The 22,546-nt window shown below is 38.9% G+C and overlaps 1 protein-coding gene across 5 annotated transcripts; it reads right to left on the reverse strand.

Moving 5' to 3' along the window:
- Positions 1-88: 88 nt before the first annotated feature.
- LOC116063873 (glycine-rich cell wall structural protein 1.0) lies at positions 89-17,820 on the reverse strand. 5 transcript variants are annotated; one of them, XM_035996399.1, is made up of 25 exons: positions 17,596-17,820; positions 15,821-15,886; positions 15,434-15,460; positions 14,843-14,902; positions 14,708-14,740; positions 14,300-14,374; positions 14,083-14,157; positions 12,283-12,312; positions 11,945-11,989; positions 11,542-11,591; positions 8,819-9,884; positions 6,317-6,379; positions 6,143-6,190; positions 5,984-6,040; positions 4,750-4,803; positions 4,231-4,266; positions 4,077-4,136; positions 3,719-3,763; positions 2,810-2,851; positions 2,572-2,631; positions 1,833-1,907; positions 1,506-1,538; positions 1,179-1,217; positions 605-661; positions 89-383 (listed from the first exon to the last, which is right to left on the reverse strand). In XM_035996399.1, exons 1-25 carry the CDS (start codon positions 17,660-17,662, stop codon positions 379-381), a joined length of 2,268 nt encoding a protein of 755 aa, XP_035852292.1. In that variant the 5' UTR covers positions 17,663-17,820; the 3' UTR covers positions 89-378. The 5 variants fall into 5 exon arrangements, with proteins under 5 accessions (XP_035852292.1, XP_035852293.1, XP_035852295.1 ...); XM_035996400.1 differs by lacking the exon at positions 11,542-11,591 and having other exon boundaries at positions 2,572-2,633; positions 2,809-2,851; positions 8,819-9,883; XM_035996402.1 differs by lacking the exons at positions 8,819-9,884; positions 11,542-11,591 and having other exon boundaries at positions 2,572-2,633; positions 2,809-2,851; positions 6,020-6,040; positions 17,596-17,817.
- Positions 17,821-22,546: the final 4,726 nt, after the last annotated feature.

The following is a 22,546-nucleotide window of genomic DNA, read 5'->3' on the forward strand; positions in this document are numbered from 1 at the left end:
ACAATGCATGCAAATAAACATTATGTACAATGTTTTCACTCAAAAGTTTCTATTCCGCATCATTTGATATATAATGGATTAGATTAAAACAGTTAAATCATCATTTTAATATTTATTTTAAAACATTGAGGCAAATCAATCACCACCACTTTTTTCCAGTGTTGACAGAATAAGACTGGTGGGGCACTGCAGGTTTTGGACAAACAAGACAAATGTCCACTTACAGAGAAAGACACAGAGGTTACAAAAAATAAAGCACAAGACGAAACAGACAACACAACAGGACCCATTAAGATGAAACGCACAAAAAGCTTTAAAACACATTACACTGAACACATTATGGAAATGATCCACTTAAAGAAGCCCAGGTCATTTGAATTAACCTGGTTAAAGACAGAGACAAAGAGGACAGGGGGGAGGAACACAAAGATACTGAATCAGGAAACGATGAATTTGATTGGTTGATAACAAGCACAAGACCACAATACAATTTATACAGTGGTAATGAAATCACATGATGCCCTCCTTGGTGGAAGTTTTAATAGTTTTATAATGTTTTAACTAGACCTTCATGCACCAATTGTAAACCTTCCTTCATTCTAACCTTTGTATCCATTTCCAAGGGCACCGTTTACTCCGCCATATTTGCCAGCTTGCTCTCCTGTGAAAGGATCAACCCAGTTCAATGTTATAAATGTGCTCAGAAGGAAACTGCAGCAGCAAGAAAAAGAGGTATGACAGCTACTGTAGGTTAAACCTTGCAAAAAACTGGTTAGGACTCAGCCAACATTAGGCCCCATACCCTTGAGTGGAAAATAATCCATAATGCATGCAGTTGCACTTTTGGCGTGACAGCAATTTAGGTAAAAGTACATGTTCAGAGCATGTAAAAAGAACAATTATGAGTACAGAAATCATTTTCCAAGAATAGCTTTACCACGTGTTTTACTCAGGAAGAAAATGTGCACGTTTGAAAGCACAGTAATATTTAGACACATACAAAACTGCACAATACTGTAATTAGATATGAAAGCTATTGTGTAGCACAGCAAAATGTGCAGTACACTCTGTGCTGCCACTGTAATATTATGCAAGAAGACATGACTAATAAGGTCACCAGAAACAGCAAAGTGAGTGGAAGTTGGTCATAAATGAGGAAGTCTGGGTTTCTTGCTTACCCAAGGCATCTTGAGTTGCTCCCAGCTGTGCACCATAACCTTTTCAAACACAAGCAAATATGTTACATTTATAAAACAGACCAAATACACAAAATACATTTATGTTATGAATGTTTGGACTTCAGGAGTAGCTAGAAAATTGTGCACAGCTAACGGTTATACTAAAAAATTCAAATCTCAATTATGCAAGACATACTAAAAATACTACATGCTCATGCAGCCACCTCTGTGAATTGCAATGTGATGAACTGCTGTGACAGTAGGGGCCTTGTGCATTATGTGAAAGGATGTTTGTGTTTTATTTGGTGAGAGTGCATGAAAAATCACCTGTTTGCTGAGCTCCATATCCTGTTCCAGCTCCTGAAACAACACAACATGTAGATAATTGGACTTCAATTAAGGTAACACTGATGAGTCATAACAGACATAAGTATTGTAGACATAGAGACACAAACACACACAGCACAGCCTCAAAGCTCTGATCACAAGCATTGTTATCCATTTTTTCTATTATCTGCTCAACTAACGGTTCCAACCTCAGTGGGACTTATCACACCCCGCTGTTTCAAAGAAACAGACAAACCGTTATCTTTCCATCACACAGTTTCTCACACCTCATAGCTCATACACACACACTCGCTCTCTCATTCTCACCATATTTGTTGGCGGTTTTGGCACCTTCAGCACCAAGGTTGAACTGCTGAGCAGGATACGGGTAGCTTCCATCCCCTGGGAGGGGGGGTGACAAATCTGTTAAGTATTTGTTCTAGTAGCTGTGATGTTTTGTAAACTTTGTTATGGTAAACAGGAGGGGTGACTGTGGTGTGACAAAACGAGAATGATGGTTGTATTTTGTTGTTGGAGTTTATGAGAGCCTAAGGCTGGGGGTGTCGATTTTATTTTCGTTATTGTATCGTACAGCATTTTGAGGCCCTTAACACTGTGACTGACGACTAAATAAATAATCTGACGTGACAAAATTAATTTCAAGTCCATTATTTTTGTGTATCTGGACACCTTGGAGTGTATCATTATGCTTACAACATGGCTCCTTAACTTACCACAGGCAAAATGAGACACTGTGTTTAAATCATCATCTGTTTAGTCAATTTTGTTTAACTCACAGTAAGATCCAATAGTATTATGCTTTAGTAAAAAGTATTGTTGCAATGGTTACCTTAAAGGAATAGTTCAACATTTTGGGAAATACGCTTATTGTTGTTGTTGTTGTTATCTTTAGCTGTTCTTTGACTTTGACAGACACCTGCCAGCTAATCAGGAAATGAGTATTTTCAATGGCCACGGTAGAACTTATTATGTGCATTTGTTTGATACAACTTACTATGATGTGTACTGTAATACAGATGTACTTGCAAACGCATGCAACTCTTACCCTCCAGTCCAGTAGGAATCACTGGAGCATTACCGTAAGGTACCTGAGCAGCTCCTCCTCCTGCAAGGAAAAAAATCTGATGGGGAAACTTACTCATATCTCTTCTCGTTTCAGCCTTTCACCCACACATACTATGGACCAGCTCTGTGCTATCCACTAGTTCAAGTCTGACTCATGCATGGAAAGCCACATTGATAGAAGCATGACAGAAGGATGAGGTCATGTCAGCACTGCTCACCATATTTGCCACCAGTTGAGTCCAGTCCTGCACCATGTGCTCCTGAAAGAAGACAAGGGGGGCTTCAGTGACATCACAGACAATATATTAATACAGAGCTCTTATTGGTGAATTGGAGGAGGTTATTTCACTCCAGCTTGATATGATTTGTAGTAAAAGATTTGACTGAAATGTGATCAACAGATGTTAGCTTTAGCCTATTTGCTGCATTTCTGTTCTGGAAACTATGCTGCTATGTATTATGTAATCAACTCATAAGTTACTATGATCAATCTTAAAGGAAGGAGTGTGTGTCGGTGAGTATGAAGTTAGCAGGAACGCTTTAGCCTTGAGCCTTGAATGTAGCATTGTGTTCAGTTTATCTGTCGGTGTATAAATGCTACTACTCCTCAAAACCCAAGCCAAGTTCCTGTGTCTTGCATGCTAGCTGCTGGTTAAAGAAAGTGAAGGGGATTGGCCAGCACAGGGAGGTGAACGTCTATGTCTATATTTGTAAAATGATACATTTATGGTAGAATTAAATGTTGTTCGTCTTGTTTAATGTCTGTATCTACGACAAATGAGAATAACATAATACTAGGTAGTAGTAAAAAGTAGCACAGAAGAGACTTGGTGTTCTCTTCAGTGAAATAAAAAAAATAATTGTATATATCGGTACCAGCATCAGACAAAATGAGTTTGAAAATAACAGAATATATAGAATATCGGCCAAAATCCAATATCGTACATCCCTTCAGAGAAGTGTTTGATCATATCATCTTTTCCACTAGTTTAATTTAAATTTGATTGATTGATTGTGCAAGATTGGTGGAGTCATTCCCACTTCTAGTGTTTCAATTTGTTTAAGTGTTTGGTAGCCAAAGGAACACAGAGTCATCTCTAATGCGGCTCCATCCTTAAATCTCTTACCATATGCCCCCTGGACCTGTCCAGCGTAGCCTCCTGTACTGAGGGCTGGAAAAATTAGAATATAAACATGCAGGTGAGACACTGTTAATCCATTAACGGATTCACACCTTTAAATTAAACTGTGTGAAAAGCAACTACATGAGCAGGAGGTCAGAAACCCCCAGAATAAACTGGTCAGCTTCTATAAATAAGAGACAATAGCTACACCCAGTGGATAAAATACCAGACTGGACATGTGTGCTTCCTTGAAGGCCTCTTATTTTGTCAGTTGTATATTTGTCCCATGTTAAAGCATCTACGGGTTAGTGCCATCACCTGTTATGGGTTTTAGCAGGTTATAACTCCCCAAAACTGTTACCTTGATGCTTCCCTGCTTTGTTCTCAGCACCATCAGCTAACTCTGAAGGGTAACCAAGCCCTGAAACATAGTTCTAATTAGCATTATAATTATGTCTGTGAGTTAGACTGAGTTCTCCTTAACCCCTCGCCTTTTTTCTTCAAATGACACTCACCAGCCCCGTGACCATCGCTGTAACCATTCCCATAACCTGCGGAGAGAAGGAGCTATATGTTAAAACATTTAAAAAGGAGTATTTCATTTTAAAAACATATATAATTCAAAGCTGAACCTTTCAAGTCAGTGCCGTTTTTGACATTTCTGATTGTACCCGGAACCAAAAGTAAAGGAAATCTTCAAGAGAGCCCTCTGCATGCATGTGAAATACCTGTAGGCAAAGCATTTGCACCAACATCTTAGAGAAAGAACAAACAAAGTCCCTAAACACAAAGGATCAGCCTGTCTTAACTGAATATCATCACTCCTGTCAGTGACGGCTTTGATGCAGATTCCCTCTGACACCAATGAAGAGGGATCCTCGGTCATTGCAGGCAGACAATTCAAGTTTCAAGGATAAGGTTTTGTTTTTTTATATTTAAATTGTCTTCTATGTTGCCTTCTGTAACTTGCAGTACACAATTTGACTGGTAGAATTGGAATTTCTCTGTGCATGTACTGATGAGTTGCCACTTACCAAATCCATTGCCTGCCATGGCACCCAGGTGTCCTGTTGCTCCCTCACCATAGCCTGTGATAACACACATTCAAAACATATTGCATGGGACACAGACTCTTGCTTCTTCTGCATTTGTTTACCAAAAGACATCAACATTTAACTTCGGACAAATATGAAACACAGAAAGATATAAATATATATATATAGATGCTTTGACTTCTATGCATACAAAAGAAGAGGAAAAGGCATCCACACAATTTGGATATGACTGAAATGGTTTGCGAGTAACCAAAGATTTGTTTTTAAAAATACTATCAATTATTCACCAGAAAGGAAAGGAAGACTCTGAAGCAGCTTCTTCTGTGACCTTTAAAGAAAGGTGAAGATGAACTCAGACACAGCTGATTTTTTTTTTCTAGAAAGACTCACAAGCAAATAATTGGTTTACAAGGCAAAGTAGGAGGAGTAACATCTGATTTTCTGCTGCGTGACCATAGACTGTATATTAATGGACAGAGCATGTGTGACGTCATCCATTGGTTTGTGGAGATCTGCTATCCGTCTTCGAGTTTGCCGTTACGGGCGCAGCCATCCTGGTTGCGGATGTGACGATTTTAGACGAGAGGGAGGAGTGAGGGAGGAGCCCTTACACTCTATGTTACGTTACACACTTTCATTGGCAATCACATCATAGCCACGCCCTAAAACACCCCCTGCTTTATCGCCGATTTTAAAATCAACGAGACCATAATTCAAAAAATTAACATCATTCTGTGTTGCAGAAGACTAACGAAAAACTAGCGACTGAGACTATAAACTCATTATGAAAATGTTTACTGAGGTAATAAATCAAGTGAGAAGTGGGTCACTTTCTCATAGACTTCTACAGAAACCGAACTCCTTTTGCAACCGCACGTGTCGCCCCCTGCTGGAATTCATTTAGAATGCAGGTTTAAGGTACTTCCGCATTTGCAGCACTTCGCCGAACCAGATGCGTTGTCCATTAATATTAACAGTCTATGTGCGTGACACAGGAGCTACTGTTGGTCCTTGGCTCCATTCAGATTCTGAACATTAAAATTCAGGTGGAGAGAATTTCTGATTCTCTTAAGATTGTGTTGTCGGAAAAGCTTCCACTTTTGCATAATGTCATTAGGTTTGTGGAGGAGGCCCTCTAGATCAAGAGAGTACAAAGTGAGATTGAAAAGACTTCAGAAAGGAGACACATAGTTAAATTATTCCACAGCCTCACCAGGTAACTTCCCTGCAACGCCTAGGGGATACCCACCCTGTCCATGAGCAGCAGCAGCTGAGATTTAGTTTAGAGAAAGAGTTAGGAGTTAGGGCATGGTGCAAAGGGAAAAAATGCCAAATGAAAACAAAAAAAAGAAAAATATAAATGAACATGTACCTCCAAGTTTGCCAGCTGCACCACCCAAGTATCCTCCCTGTCCCAAACCTGTAGGCAGTGCATGGGAATCATTTACCACAGGTAGTGTAAATCTACATCAAGATCTCCATCTGCTGGCAAAACAAAATGCAAATCTGCTGGTTTCCTGTGTTGTGTGTCTGTGCCCAACATTACCTGCTCCGTGGGCCCCGGCACCCAGGCTTGCTCCCAGATAGTTTCCTGCTCCACCCATATATCCTGTGGAGGAAGCCAACACAAGCTTAGCAAATCACCTGTGATTTTCTGTTGGCTGGAAGGACATGACCCCTTTTTTTTATTTATTAATAAAACACTAGTGCCAACATTTATAAAGAAAAACATGAGTATCGAACGCTCAGTACTGCTTATGGTTTAAATCAAAATCACATTTTTAAACACATAATAAAACCGTTCCCATATACAGTAGATACAGGGGCTGCACAGTAGATAGAGGGGCTGCTGTTGGACATGTGCAGCTGACAGCGGAACAAAAAACAAAACACACACACAATAGATTTCAACATGTTTTCCAGGGTTGGATGGTTTTTTTGCACCTTCTCCACTGAACACTTTCTTGGAATGAATCCCAAAAACCACACCACCAGATGCTGTATCTTCCTTCAGCATCTCTTTATAGCATCTTCTTTGTGGGTCATACACATATTTTTCCTTGTTTTACATATAGTCTTTTCTGTCTCTAATATCTCTTTATTTCCCTTTTCAATGGTCTTTAAAGCACTTTGTAACCTCTGTTCTAAAAAGTGCTAAATAACTAAAGTTTGCTTGCCTGCTTCAAATAACAGTATGTGACAACCTGAAACTCACTGTATGTATAACCAGAAAGACACACAATGAGACACATAGATGATGTTGGTGATATTAGGTTTTTACCATTGCTTAGAGCAAAAATAAGAGCTACAGCATCGGGACCATTTTCTAGAAAACTGTACCAGATGTACCTATTACTATACTTGTAGATACCGTTTACCATGCATCAAACATAATTAAATACATATTGTAATGTGAAGGTAAAGAGATTAACCAACACAGACTTTTAGAACTCTGTTCTAAACCTCATTGTCCTGACATCCATCAATGATTAAGAGATCAAGTAATTATGAGCCTTAAATGCACAGCCCAAGGTATTAGTGAATACTACAACACCATCCACAAACAAATGTCCCAAGGACAATAGAAAAGTGTGTTTTTGGCTGTGGGACTTTGAGCTCATGAAGGAGGATCCAACCTTTATAATGACAGAAGACTTTCCTAATTTTGGAAAAACCTTTCAAATAGGTTAAGTGTACGACTTGCAGATATGAAAGAATATTAAAGTATGTTTTGTGGTTCGATACACAGAGATCACATTACTACTTCTTAGCTCTCAAATGCCCTCTGAAAGTTGGTTTAGTATAAACAGAAGCCACACTAATCCTGTTACCAAGAAGCATTCCATTTTTACAACTGCCTGAAAATGCCCCTCTTCCTGCTTTTGCTTTTTGGGAGACTCAACTACACAATCTATGGTCAGAAGGGAGCTTCAGAGCTCTGTATTTATTCTTAATTGGTTTGTTACTCGTTTGTTTCCTGAGAAACTAGCAGGTGCCTACCACTACAAACACCAACATTATTCAATAATAATAATCTATTTTATGTCTAAATTCAGGAAGATTTGTTTAATTTTTTCAGCATGAGGACATGCAGGAGACAGATTACTACTGGCTCACTCTCCTGTACATCAGAAAACGGATCATCACTCTGAAAAGGAATCTGTGATTCAACCTCACAATGATGCTATGATTCTCTATCCATACAAAGGTGAAACAAAATTATACAAGGACACTGTTTAGCTCGTTCATGTGGCTGATTTCCAGATAGCTGTTAGCAGTTAGCTCCTTGTTTGCATCTCCATTAGATATAAATGTATGTTTTTTTTTATATCAGATTGTTACCCAATAATCCCAAGACGCAGTAAGTGACAACATGTAAATGGCGTGATTATTTAGACTTCTGCCAACCTGCAGAAGACTAATCTCTCAGCAGCGTGAAAATGAGGAAACAATTGGGTTACTTTAAAGCAGCAGTGCGTAGTTTCTGTCGCCCCCAAGAGGAATTCTAAGTAATGACAACAAAACTGTCGGCACGTCCACATGATACAAGCCTTCCATGATCGCGCACAGCCCCCACCCCTCCTCCACGCAGTTGCTAGTAGCCAAGGTGGACACGGAGGTTTAAAAAAACATGATGGACTCTTCAGAAGAGGTAATTATCTTCACTTGAGTTTCCGCGAGGGAAAGTCACCGGACGCCACAATCTTCTGAACATAGCCATACTGAGAAATACAGAGAGAGTTGTGTGGAGCTGATAGTCTTAATTAGCTTTGCAGCAACTCATGTGGCAATGGCTTGAATGTAAGCGACAACCATTAATATCAAAAAGTTACGCACTAAAGCTTTAATAAAGAAAATAAATCAAGAAAGAAATTCACAGAAGATGGCGAAAAATAAAAGCAAATGAAAATTAACTGCATTTCATTTGTAATTAAGGGTTTGGATAACTGATAGAAAGTGGAATTTGGGGGGGGGAAATATAGTGTAGATCTCAATAATGCACAAAAAGACAATATAATGGTGTATGAAGACAAAGCTTTGTTCTTACTTGTTGCCTGGGTATTCCTCCCAGTCTGTCCTGGGATACTGAAAGCTTTTGACTCACGTTCAGCGTGGGAAAGATGTTTTGCTTTCTGACCATCAGCAGTAAAGCCTTGGGCTTCCTGCCCTTCTACTGAGGTGATGCCTAAACTTTGGGTTCCACTTGCACCTGGGATAACTGGTCCATAGCTACCCCCTCCTTGTGCATGATGATTTTCTACAGCTACAGTCCCATGGATTCCAGGTCCATTTTTGTCTTTAGCCACAAGCCCAAGGTCTTTGACACCCTGCCTGTCTGCTACAACAGATAAATATCTTCTGGTTTCCTGACCTTGTGGAAGAGAGAATATATTGCTTCTGCCATCTTGAGTTTGTAAAAGAGGCTGTTGATTGGTTCTCTCTCCTTGCACTTGTGGAGTTGCACGTACAAGATGTTTGCTGTCCTTACCAACATGATCCTGGGGCACTAAACCTTGAGTCCTCCGTGTTTCTGAACCCAAAAGCTCATGGTGATTGATTCCTAACACATCTGACAAATCACGAGCGGATCCACAGTTTGGGGCTCGCTGATTTTGTTGGATAGATGAATCATAGTCTCTTGCACTCTGTACCTGAGAGGAAGCAGAACCCAGACTTCTAATGCTGTCTTTATCAAGAGGCAGTTGCTGTCTTACACCTCCAGCGGCCAGTGTAGCTCCATGGCTTGCTGCACCTATTCTTTCTAAGACTGTAGGCTCATAACCTTCTCCTCCTTGTGCTTGTGAAACAGCCAGACTAAGACCTTTACTCTTTTTATCAAGGGGTGTCATATGTCCAAGACTTAGAGACTTAACTACTGGATCAAGGCTTTTGACATTTCTTCCATGTGGCAATACAGCAGGTCTAAAGCCAGTTTCTGCCTGTAATTCAGGAGCAGTAAGTATATTGCTTCTCCTGATGTTGGGCATTTCAGGTCCAAGACTTCTGTCTCCATACGAGGGACCAAGTGCTTTGCTCTTTTCTCTCTTCAGATCTTGAACAGCTTGGCCCAGATTGGCCATCTGTGGTCCACCCAAATCTGCTGCAGACACACCTGGCAGAGAAATATTATCATGCATTCACGAAGTCTTGAAGGTTCACAGACAACAGTGTTTCTTTGAGTGTCAACACACTGCAGTGGCAAAAATATTTACTCTTCTGTATTTCAATTGTTGTGCATCAGAGCATCCAATACAATATAACACACCATCCATAGAGTAATCAGTACTCAAATGGAGGTAACTCGAGACCCAACAGAGACTAGACAAAATCCAGAGACTAGACAAAATCCATTATGGCCTGAAATTAGTCCAGTTTCAAAGGACAGACTCATCACCATAATTAGGAACTGAGACAACAAACAACGGAAGCCACACTTTGGAAGGACACTCGTAGTGCTTTTCATTAAGTCAGAGCAATGACATCAACACAACGCATGACAACAAAATGTTGGCACCCAAAATTGTTGAAATGCCATAAAACACACCAATGTTAACAGCACAGGACAAAGACACCACCCAACAGCGTGTGACAAAGACAACTGACAAACAAAGCTTAGTAAAACACTGACAGGCTATGAAAGCAGAAACCTACAGTACACAGCAAATGTTTTAAAAGTGAAAGTTTTAAAAGTCTCAAGAAAAAGACTTTTCTTGAGACTACAGGCATTTGCATGCATACTATAACCCAATTACTGTGAACCAGAATGAGGGAATATTTTTTTATTTCATGGCTCACAGTAACCTGATATCCCCCAAGAATGTGCCAAAATAAATCCAATTAATGAGCAAAAGTATTCTAAGTTTAAAAAAAAAAAAAAAAAAAAAAAGTATTACAAGCTTAATGGGATAGTTCAGATTTTTTGAAGTGTGGTTGTCTGAGATACCTATCCATAGTCAGTGTTTTTTACCTACAGTAGATGGCAGTCAGCACGGCCACAGTTTGGAGAAGCAGGCAGGAGTACCTATATGCTATATTTAAAATATTTTCACAGCCATTTCCAACGGGGAGCTGAAGCAGTTATATCCATCTATGCTTTCTTCAAAGCCACCAGACTCCTTTGACAAAAACAGTAATATTACCTCATAGAACCAGGGAGTTGCTGGTCTACAGCAATTGATTAGTTTGTGTTATTGTATGACTTTGGTGTTTTAAAAGGGTTAGTTCGGATTCACCAAAGTCACACAATAACACAAACAAACTAGCCGACCGCTATCTACTGTAGGTAATACATTGACTTTGGATATACATACAAAAAATATGAACAATCCCTTTAATGGAGCAAAATACAGCTTCCACAAATATCACCTTAATCTTATTTTAAATCAAGTTGTTAGTGTATTTAGTTTGTATAGCCTATATTCCAGCAGCCCCTTCACCTCTTGTAAACTACAGCAGTAAGTACTCCACAGACATCAACGCAGACTTTATACTGTGGTAATAAGAACTAGGGGAACTCTTGCAAGATGCAACATAGATGAAACACTAATTGACAAACACAGTCAAACATCAGCCCTGTGCGCACACAAAATAAAACAGAGGAGCTGATGATAATAGTACAGTAGATAGATGTGATTTCATGCAAACAAAAGCTAGCATGAACTCAACGTCAGTAAATCACAAGACACCAACAGAGAGGTTACAGACAAATACAACACAGAACAAAGACGGAGACAGACCGACAAACACAAACACTGCACGTTGCTATGGTGAAGGTTTCTGTTCCTTAGCCTTCTGTCCAGTGGAATACCCAAGTCCAATTCCTAATAATAGCAGATAGGGGAACTGTACTGTATGATTTCACTCAAGATGCTAACTGAAAACAGAGACCCAGGCCAACACTATGGCCAGACAAGTCTACAGCCTTAAGGTATGTTTTCTAAGATGAGGATCTTTGTAACGGTAAGCAGCTCAGTTTAGTAGAGTAGGACACATGCTTATATTTTGCAAGACTACCCAGCTACCTTCACATGTGATAATGAACAATCTAATTATCACATTCTCTTTTGTTCAATGTGATAAACCGGATTTTATCCATACTCATAAGTGTGTTTGTGGCAGGAGCGATGGTACAAGAAGTAATGGGATCTGAGGTAAGACCTGATTCATCACTTACCTGGTCGGGCTCCAGGATAGCCAATGCCGGCTAAAGCCCCATATCCTGGCAAGAAAACAAAAAGCCAAGTTCAGAGGAAGTGGAGCAAATCTGTAACTCTGACATGCACTCTGATTACATCACTAGTGCCCTGGGTTTCTCCTCTGTTTTACAAGGACAGATCATTTATTTGCTGAGATACAATCTGCCTCTTACATCATGTTCACAGACAATGACAGAGTGCCACTTAGTGGAGATTTATCAAACAAACACAGAGGGTTTACAGAGAGTGTAACTCACTGTGTACTTCCATTTGGACAAACAACCTAAGGAAATCACGGAACCATCTAATCACTTACCTGGTGGAGTGCCAAGACCAGCACCATAACCTGTAAAGTCACAGAAACAGTTTTATTTACAAAGATGTCTACAGCTGAAACTGTTCACGTAAGATTTGTCTTTGTCGTTACCTTTACTTTTTAAAAGGTACTTTTTTCCTAAGACATTACACAGACTGCTTCAGTGAAATGCTAATAAATGAGTACAATCAACTCTTGTCAGGTTTGAATAAAGGTGATGATAAAGACACACAAACAGGAACACATAAATAATTGTATAAATGTCTCTAAAAAAACATATAAAAATGTGTTAAATTAGTTTCAAGTCTCTCTCTCATTGGCTCAGCACCTTTCATATATCTGATTTCATTTTAGCCTTGTTTTCTGCCAAAATCTGAATGCCACACGGACAATTTTACAGCTGCTAGAGAACACATCTTATGGGAGACTGCACTGGGTTGTGTAAAGCCCCAGAAAACTTTCAATCTTAGGTATTTCTCTATACCATGAATATTCATTATTAAATAAGCAACAACCAAATATTGGGAAAAACATACTAGTTAATATTTATTAATAGTATGATGGCAGTTCGTGAAATGGTCACGTTGAATCTATTGATTTGTGTACTGAACACGTTATTTTCGTGTGGTGAGCACGAATTTTAAAGTAATGTATTTCAACGGGAAGCATATTTCGTGATCACAGAACGATTACGGTAGCGAGTAGTACTGATAAGGCGAAAATCCGCGCAGGGAGGTTGGTCGGGTGGTGGATGGGTCAAACAACACAGGACTTTCACCCCGGAGACCGGGGATCGCGTCCCGTGTGTTGCAGTTCCTTTCCGCGTTCTTCTTTTCCTAAGCACAACCGTCCCGTTGTTGTGGCCGGCGTGTGGCGTTTCATTTCCCCGTTGTTGCGTGCCACAGAGACCGTGGATCGTGTCCCTGCGCCCGGGGATTGCGTCCTGCATGTGGCGGTCCGTCCCGTTGTTGTCGCCGGCGTGTGCTGTATCATTTCCCCGTTGTGCCGTATCATTTCCCCGTTGTTGCGTCCCCCAGAGCAGCCCAGTGTCATGGCAGTTCGTGAAATGGTCACGTTCGAAAATCGTGACCTGTACACGAAATAAACGAGAAAATCGTGACCTGTACACGAAATAAACGAGAAAATCGTGACCTGTACACGAATCAATAAATCAAAATAACGTGACCATTTCACAAACTGGCGTGAGACCGGGTTGATATCTAAATATTCTGCTTCATTAGAACTGTTTGGTTGTGGTTTGATCAGATTTGGATGATAGAGGTTTAGCAACATAAGCAATTCAAATGTTGTTTTTGTTTCCAACTGAAACCTGTCCACTTTAACCCAGTGAGGAAGGCACAGACAAAAAAAGAAAAGCAAAAACCGTTCATGTGAAATGACCAAAAGTGTTGTTACTTTGGCAAAAAGATATAGATATATTAGTCAGATATTAATGAACGATCCTATTGTTTGTAGTACAAGGCTGAGAAAAAATATAAAAATCACCCCAATCATTACTCAAATATTGTGTGTTTTATAAATTAGTTGTCTGTTCTATAACTGTATCCAATAGATTTGGCTTGCACAAATGCTTATGGGTGTTTTGATTCATACACATTTATGAATAAACAATAATTCAACTCACTGTAGTGCTTTTCTGCTTGTGATTTTGTTATTTTTGTGTTAAAGGATCAAACGCCCATCTACACATACTGCGGTTAACCGTGTTGATTCATTATCAATATCTATATAAAATATCAACTGGATTATAACATATTCCTCTATATATGTCAGTCTTACCATGTTTCCCTCCCTGGCCGAGTCCCAGTCCATTTGTAAGTCCAGTCCCCAACATTCCTGTGCCCAGAGCGGCACCTGCAATCACAAGAAATATGTGTCAAAATGTTTAGTTTTATTATCTACATAGAGCTAATTTGTAATCTACAACAGGAGTCAAGGGAAGATAATAAAAAGCAAGTAGGCTGTGAGAGTTTGATAAGTGGATATGTTGATGTACCATAGGCTCCCTGGCCTCCATATCCACCTTGCTTCAGACCTGCTCTACCTCCTAATCCAAGAGCTCTGTAACCTCCTGTCAAAACAATCAAAAGAACATATTTCACATTGTTGTTGAACAGCACAGTCTGCCAATTCAGACTTTAGATACACAGATTGTTTCTCTACATCAGGACTGGAAGGAGGGTTTTTTTTTTCACTTTGCAATTTACATTAAATAATTTTTTTTGCAATTTACCTAAGATGAACTTCCACTCTATAATGGTTTAATGGTAATTAATGAAAGAAGTAATTCATATTTTGTATTTGTTTTGATTAAACATCCTCCTTTGCCAGTTGGCAAACCTGTGCTCCGTAAAACTGTTTTTGGCTGCATCATAGATAAAGATGTGTTCTTAAAACAGCTTACCAACACCAAGCTGAGCCCCTGGATAACGGCCAACTAAAATTTAAAGAAAGAAAAAAAATACAAACATTACTCATCTGAAGTGAAAGTAATATAAGAATGTTGTGTGCAGTAAGTTAAACAGAAAGTTGAACATACTTCCAGTCTTCATTGCTTTGGTGCCATATCGGCTCCCCAGTGCTCCAAGGGCACCTGCAACTGATGAAAAAGTACAAAAAGAAAGTTGATTTTATGCCCATTTAATGTCTGTTAGCTGTGTATTAATCCTAAATTAAAGCAGGAAATACACTTTCCTCTTACATTCATTATATTGATTATATGTCATATGTCCATCTAAAGTGATAACTAACATTTGGTTTGAGTTAGAACCCTCAGGGCATATTTTAAAATATGTCCGATACATAACTAATTTCACATGCTACTACATATGGGTACATGTTACCTACAGTACATATGTAGCCTACATGATGGCTTACATACACACACACACTACACATGTAGCTAAATGTGATATGTTAACACAAAGAATATTACATATGCTCTTTGTTCTCCTGACATATCTGTAAATCTAAAGCACTTGCACACAAAGCATCCACAAACATACAAATCAATCAGTGAAGGTGCTAATCTTAAGGCATTATATAACTTACACATATGTGTACTTTAGTCATTACTAGTTAACGATTTGGTGTAATGGGCAATGCATGCTAACTAAAGAAAACCACTGACCTCCAGGTTTTACTCCAATACCAACACCTGCCAAAAAAAACAAAACAGACAAGAAAAGAAGAGACAGACACTTGAGCAAATTCATGCAAAATGTTTGTTTCCTTATTGGTGTTTCCAGGCGTTAATAATAACATGACGCCTTGGTCTATGGCAAACTAAAAACAAAAGCGGACAATCTAAGATTACATTAACAAGCAGCCTAGCTAGTCTTGCTATGCTAACGTTTCAAGCTAACTAACGTTAACCCAAAACATTCCTTCAAACATGGCTAGTTGACCTTCAAAAGACATAAATTACATAGAAAACTACTGGTCAACGTTGCTTCAAAGTAATTAAAACGTATACATGCTTGGAGAAGTTTAAAAAAAAAAAAAAAAAAAAACTAACTTTGTGGCATAATGTTACCTCTGGCTGGCAGCACTCTCCCCCAGGATACACTTTGAGGTCTTACTCCTGAAAAATTTAAAAACACAGTAACATTGTACAGTTGGTGGAAACTTGTCTTTAAATTATTCAAAACGTCTTATACAATAGACCAATAAATTAAAAAGAAAAAAAAATTAAATATAATGTATAAATTGCCAAACTACAGACACAATATACCCAGATTAGTAGAAATGTGTTAAAATAAGATAAGATACTTAATTAATCCCACACTGGGGAAATTCCTGTGCTACAGCAGCTCAAAAGAATAAAATGTACACACTTCAGAATAACACAAATATACATTAAGTAGACATATGAGAAAAAAATATACATAAAGAAAAATAGAATTAGTTATAATAATAATAATAGTAATAAAACAAACATATTTACACAATATACACCCTTGTTTAAACAGACCGTATATAAACCGATATACAGTTATATATATGCATCCACTGTAAATGAAAATAGTGATGCATATAGGCTAATAAAGATGCACGATTTGAACTGCTTTTTTGGGGGGAGAGGAATAAACACTTGTGTAAATAGGGCTTTTACATTTCTGGTTAATTTATTTAAAAAGCAATAGATTTTTGCTGGAGGAGTTTCTCTTTTTAATAAATCTTCCTGGTTGCTGGCTTAATAGTTTTACACATAACTGACATGGAGTGTCAGTAATTTTATTTTTTAAGACTTACTTTACTTTCAGGACTTTACCTTTACCACTTTGAACACTGTCCCCAATAGGGGGAGTACTTTAAGAGACATATAGATGACAATACTTCAAAGTACTGAGTATTACAAATGCCACTATAGTGTCTCATGAATACTGCAACCTGACCTGGCAACAGGAGGAGAGAGGAACAGACATCCATTGATGGAAACAGAGGATGAGATAAAATGGTGCGACTGTGTGGAGTCTGTTTGTTCTTCTCGCAATTGGTCGTCAAATTTTGCTTGCCTCTGCCACCTTTTCATCGCATCCTTTGATTCAAAGAAATTAGATAGTATAAACCGCAGAGACTCGCTGATGGACAAGCCCACGTCCAAGTAATTTTTTCTCTCCCTCAATCTCACAGACATGATACTTAACAAGTTAGTGAGAGTGAACCACTGGAGATCCATCAGAGCTGTCAAGGTGAAATCATACTGCTTATGACGTATTTACAGCTCTTTGATGAAGTGACAACTTATCATGACAACTGCCACAAATTGTATGTACTAATTGTATAAATGCAATGAAAATTTACCAAAAAAAGATTACAAATTTGTGCAGAAATAACCAGACTGTGCTTTACATTTTTGATAGTCAAAAGTGTTCAATCATTTTGTTTAACTTTAACAACAAATATTTCAGTTTGGTAACAATATTTTATATTTTAAACCTGATGACTTTCTCAACCAATATTAAAACCAATATTATTACACAAAGGTGAATAGTATCCACAACATCTGAAAACTCCATGAATCAAAATAGATCAATCTGATCTTTTTAATATACATAAAACTTATAATAATTAACATGACAGGCCAGTAGAGAAATTAATCAGGAATTAGATGTTTTTCAACAAGAGCACAGAAAATGTGGTGACATGGGGCTTAAGACAGGTGGGAAAAAAACAAATCTGTTAAAATAATCATCACAAAAACTGAAAAAAAAAGTTTGTCAAACTGTGATGTTATCAATATACAACCAGAGTTTTGTGTTTTCTTATGAAATCCCTTGTTGTTCTTACCGCCTTGCAGAGTTTGCTGAGCCAACCAGAGAACCAGCGAGGTCTGGAGCAGAGCTTGAACCAGCATGATGGAGAATGGGCACAAAAAACTAAGCAGCACTGATAAAGGAACAGAGAGACCAACTGATGGACAGAAGGAAGGATGGATACTTAAAGCACGGCTACCCTTAATGTCTTATATATGGTATTCTCTTTGATACACTCCCACTGCCTGGTCCTGCCCTCTGCACACACACACTGGTCTGATTGGGCAAAGTCAAAGGCCCATTTTGGTCCATTTCCATTAGCTGAGAACGCACACACGCAAAATATGAGATTTGTAAATCAGATTACATTTGAGCTAATGGTTTATAGCATCATTCACATTTTTCTGAAAGTCTTTTTGACCGTTTAACTGGGTAGATATCAAATGATTTCTGTCACAGTAAATGGAGGACAAAAACAACAAAGCAACTATAGGTTCAAAAATCCCTTCAGTAGACTAAAAGCCAGATAGGAAATTCTTCTCTGTGAAAACAGCAATAGAGCAAACACCCCAGCGTGTCTGTCTGACTTTTCTGCCATTTACTGCACTATTAACAGGCTTTCCATATGCACAAAGAGTCAAGGATTTAGGATTCATCAGTTATGTTGTGCTAAAAGACTAGTGTGGAAAATAAGGATTCTAAAAAATAAGATAAAACCTTTTAGTTAAGCACAAATATGCAATGTGCAGGGCAGAGCAAAGGATTAGATGAGGACAATGTGCTAGATAAGACAGAGGATGCAAAAGAATTCACCATCTGGTTGGCTTGAGGAAAGAAGGTTTTTCTTAGTCTCTCTGTGTTTCTCTGTGTTGGGCTTGTGGCTATGGAAGCTGGTAGTCTGTTCCTTCATAATCTTACTAGCATTGGTTCTGCACTGTCTGGTATATAAGTCCTGCACAGTGGGGAGTGTTGATCCGATGGCATGCTCTGCTGAGTACACCACTCTCTTTAGGGCTCTATGGTCTAGCAGAGCATTTCCCAAACCAGTTAGTGATGCCCCCTATTAGGATGCTTTCCACAGCACCACAGTAGAAGGTCTTCAAACCCATGCTCCAAAATGACATTCTTGTCAGAATCGAAAAGCATCAGGAACAGCAGTTAGCAGCTCTATGAGACAAAATGCATCCTGCATGCACACACATAAACACTGAACAGCCTCAGACATACTCATAATGTGCAAAATGAAAATGAAGACAGAAAAATTAAATTATTTTTTTGTAGAAAATTAGGTGTTGACAGATGTGATGAACTCGACGCTCCTCCAAATAAACTCACCTGTGTCAAAGACGGTTAATCAACAGACTTGTTGTTAATAGAGTAAACATTACACCTCCTATAAACAATAAGGGGAAAAAGAAAGAATGAGAGAAAGCAAACAGAATGTGTTTAAGAAGCGCAAATGGTAAAATGTGTACACTGTAAATTGCAAAGTAAATATTACATCATTTTTTTATGTGTGTGTTTGGTGAGTGAAAAACATGCAACAATAAACATACACACAATACTGTTGTAGAAACAGCCCTCAAGGCTGGCACCTCAATTAAAACACCACTTTCTAAGATTTTCCATAGTTTTCTACAGAAGAGCATTGTAATCATACTTTAAACAGGCTTTCAACTGTCATTGGGCTCTTTTGGGCAATAGTGTGTAACTACAGTCTGTTGAGACTGTACAAGAAGCATTAGCCCATGGTGGCTCCAGGATCATACTCATATCCTATAGTGTGGGAGGTCCCCAGCCATTTCTCAATCTAATGTTTAAGTTTATGTCTTAATCTCAGGCACGGCAGCATTCAATGCAAACGTCTGACTAGAGAACCACATATGATGATTATGCTTTGAAAGAAGTCAGTTGTTGTTATGCCACCTGAGGAAAACTGAGGTCACACATGCAGACCACCACATCGTCTTCTCTGGTGGTACTGAGCATAAGACAATAACATAACCCACGTCTGACTCATGACTCCCTCATCCATGATTCACCTCTAAACATTCATCTGTCTGCATGTTTTGGGAGGTGCCTATTTAAAAAAAACAATCAGATCCATACGCAGAGTGTCAATTTCTCAAGACGAGATGTCAAAGCTTTGAAAAGAAGAGCTGATTGTTGTCAGAGGTGGTGCAGACTGTGTTGGCTCATTTACCCGGAGAACAGTATGAGAACAGGGAGTGCAGTGTCTGCGGAGACACATCTGGATGGCAGTTTCACTGTGGTCTGCATTTTAGAAACAACGTGTGCCCCAATATATACATACAAATTACATTCTGTGTGTGTTCGTGTGCTGTCCTCATGTGTCCTTTAAAAGGTCCAGTGTGTAACATTTTTAGTTGTTCATTATCAAAATCTGTGTTGCCCATTCACAAACTTGTCCTTTTTCATGAATATTTACCACCACCATCAATTCCAAGTATTCCTATTGGCTTGAAATTTTACATTTGCATTTGCATGAACTGGGGTAGACACTCCATATTCATGCGCCATCTTGAAATACGTTAGCCGGTATGGGACATACAGGACATACTGCTCTACCTTTCACGTTTTGCTGTCACATGATAAACTCACAGGTGCTGCTAATGCTGCTAATGGGTATCGTCGCTTCCCGGCCCCGGCAAGGTTGAAGAAGGAAACATGGAGAACCACACGTATTCAAAATCCAAATTTCAGGAACAGGAGTCTTCTTTTTCACCCAGAAAACGAAAAAGGATATTGAAAAGAGCAAGAGACCGGCGTCATCAGAAAAAAGCGTGAAGGCTACCGTAGCTGTAATACATACTTTGAACTGCGTGGTGGAAGAGAGTTGATTGCGATATATGATCTCAACGCTAGAGAAATTCCTACACATTGGACCTTTAAGGTCAAAAGAGGGGAAGAAATGTCTTAGGTAAGGAGAGTTCAATCTTGACCTTTACAACAAGCTGGTTAATGGCATGTTGGGTGAGGGTTGAGGATCAGGAGGTTGGCTTTACAGAAATAACTTCTTATAGCCTCATAAAGCAGATACTTCATTCCCAATAACTATTAATAAATTAACATTTTCATCAAACATATCTGCTCATGCCACAATGGAAGCTTTGCAAAAGAACAGAAAAGTACATTGCATTTAGTGACTGACAATGGATGCTGATATACATTTGCTCTACCTTCATGTTTAAGTGCAGGGAGTGTGCAGACAGGCATGGAGAGTATTAGGCTAATCCAAAAGTTATTAGTATATTTTCGTTAATTATTTTTCAAAGTGCAAATGTAAAGGTAAATGGATTATGCTTTTAGACATCTGAAGGTGTGCAGAATGGAACTCACGCAGATCTGCAAACATTTGGGGTTACTCTGCATTTAGCTTTAGAGCTACTAAATGATAATTTTCACTTCTGGAAAAACTATGTCAGCAGGCCCATTATATATTCTAAAATGTTAGCATGGAGCTAAGCTGTCAGTTCATGCAAAAGTGTAAGTTAAGAGTACTGGGGCCAGCAGCAGATGGATGATTTTGGTCTCTGTAGTGACCATTTCCTTTACACTTAAAAGTCCACTGATGGGCTATTATTCTGTAAGATTTAGTTATGTGTGCTTCCTATAAAATAGACTACACAGTGTGTGTCCATCAACAAAAGCCAGATTTATTATACAGCTCAATACACCAGCTGCTGTTGTAGTTTAGTCCATTGTTTTATTCTCTCTTAAATACACCAAAATGTTCCAAAGAAAGTGCAAAACAACAAATATGGGCATAAACACAGACTGTGACACGGTCAAAACCTGCCTCCAACAAAGCAGCAACACCTGCACCTGAAACCTCCTCATTAAGTCTATCAACCATCTCAAAATACACCCTGCGCCATTTGGTGGTCGGAGGCGTAAATACAAATAATCTCAACTAAATCTCTAAACTTGATCACTTTCATGAACAGCTTTGCAATGGTAAAATGATCACGTTCACTCTCACACAAAAACAAACTCACAAAAATTTTGGCCTTGAATTTGAAGGTTTAGTTTTTTAGTTTTTAGCCTGGGGGCTGGGACAGTTCTTCTTCCACCTTGTAAGCCACTGAGGGCCACCTCCAGGGGGCTTAATATTAGTGTTCAGCTCCATGAAGCGTATACACATTATGGGATGAACACAAAGACTTACAGAGTGATGGTGCTGGCTCAGTCTTAATGCAGGTCTCTCAGCTAAACCTGCATCTGGTTGAGCAGGTCTTGTCCTCGGAGAGGAGGACAACATTTTTTTTTATTTTGAAGACTTTACAGCAGCACATTTACTCAATCAGGGAGTCTATGATGAAGATGGCCTCAAAATAAACTCTTAACTGACAGAACTGGGAAAACTTGCCTTAGAGAGGCAAAGAGTAATTAGAGAGTAAAGCAAAGAGAGTTTACATGATATTCACATTCACTAGCCATTTGGTTGGTGGATGAAAAAGTTAATTTTGAACCCAGGATACATCCCAGTCTCTCTCTCTCTCACTCACTCACTCACTCACTCACTCACTCACTCACTCACAATTAGAGATATCATTCCAGTGTGTACACACACATTCTCTAGAGATATATGTTCCATTATTGTACAGTCCTACATTGCATAAACAAGAATTAGATTGCAGCAAGCCATAGTTTAAAATCACAACAATTAGAAGTGAAAGTACGAGGCACCGTTCAAAATTAAAACACTGTTTCTGTCTGGTTTATATTTTCTAAACTACATCAAACATCCTGAAATGTCTGCATGAAGAGCAGAAAAAGGTTATCTGTGCGGTAATAACTTCAATGAAGAGCTTAGATGTGAGCTGCTCTGAAGTGAACGCAGGAATATGGTAGCTAAGTGTCCAGAGAAGAGAGAGACACAGATTTACAAGGCAAAGATGGGACAGACTGTTACAACTGGCATCGGCTGCTTTCACCTCTGTCCAACATCACACACACTTACT

Source organism: Sander lucioperca, chromosome 21, assembly GCF_008315115.2.
Source record: "Sander lucioperca isolate FBNREF2018 chromosome 21, SLUC_FBN_1.2, whole genome shotgun sequence".
Taxonomy (NCBI): Eukaryota; Metazoa; Chordata; class Actinopteri; order Perciformes; family Percidae; genus Sander; species Sander lucioperca.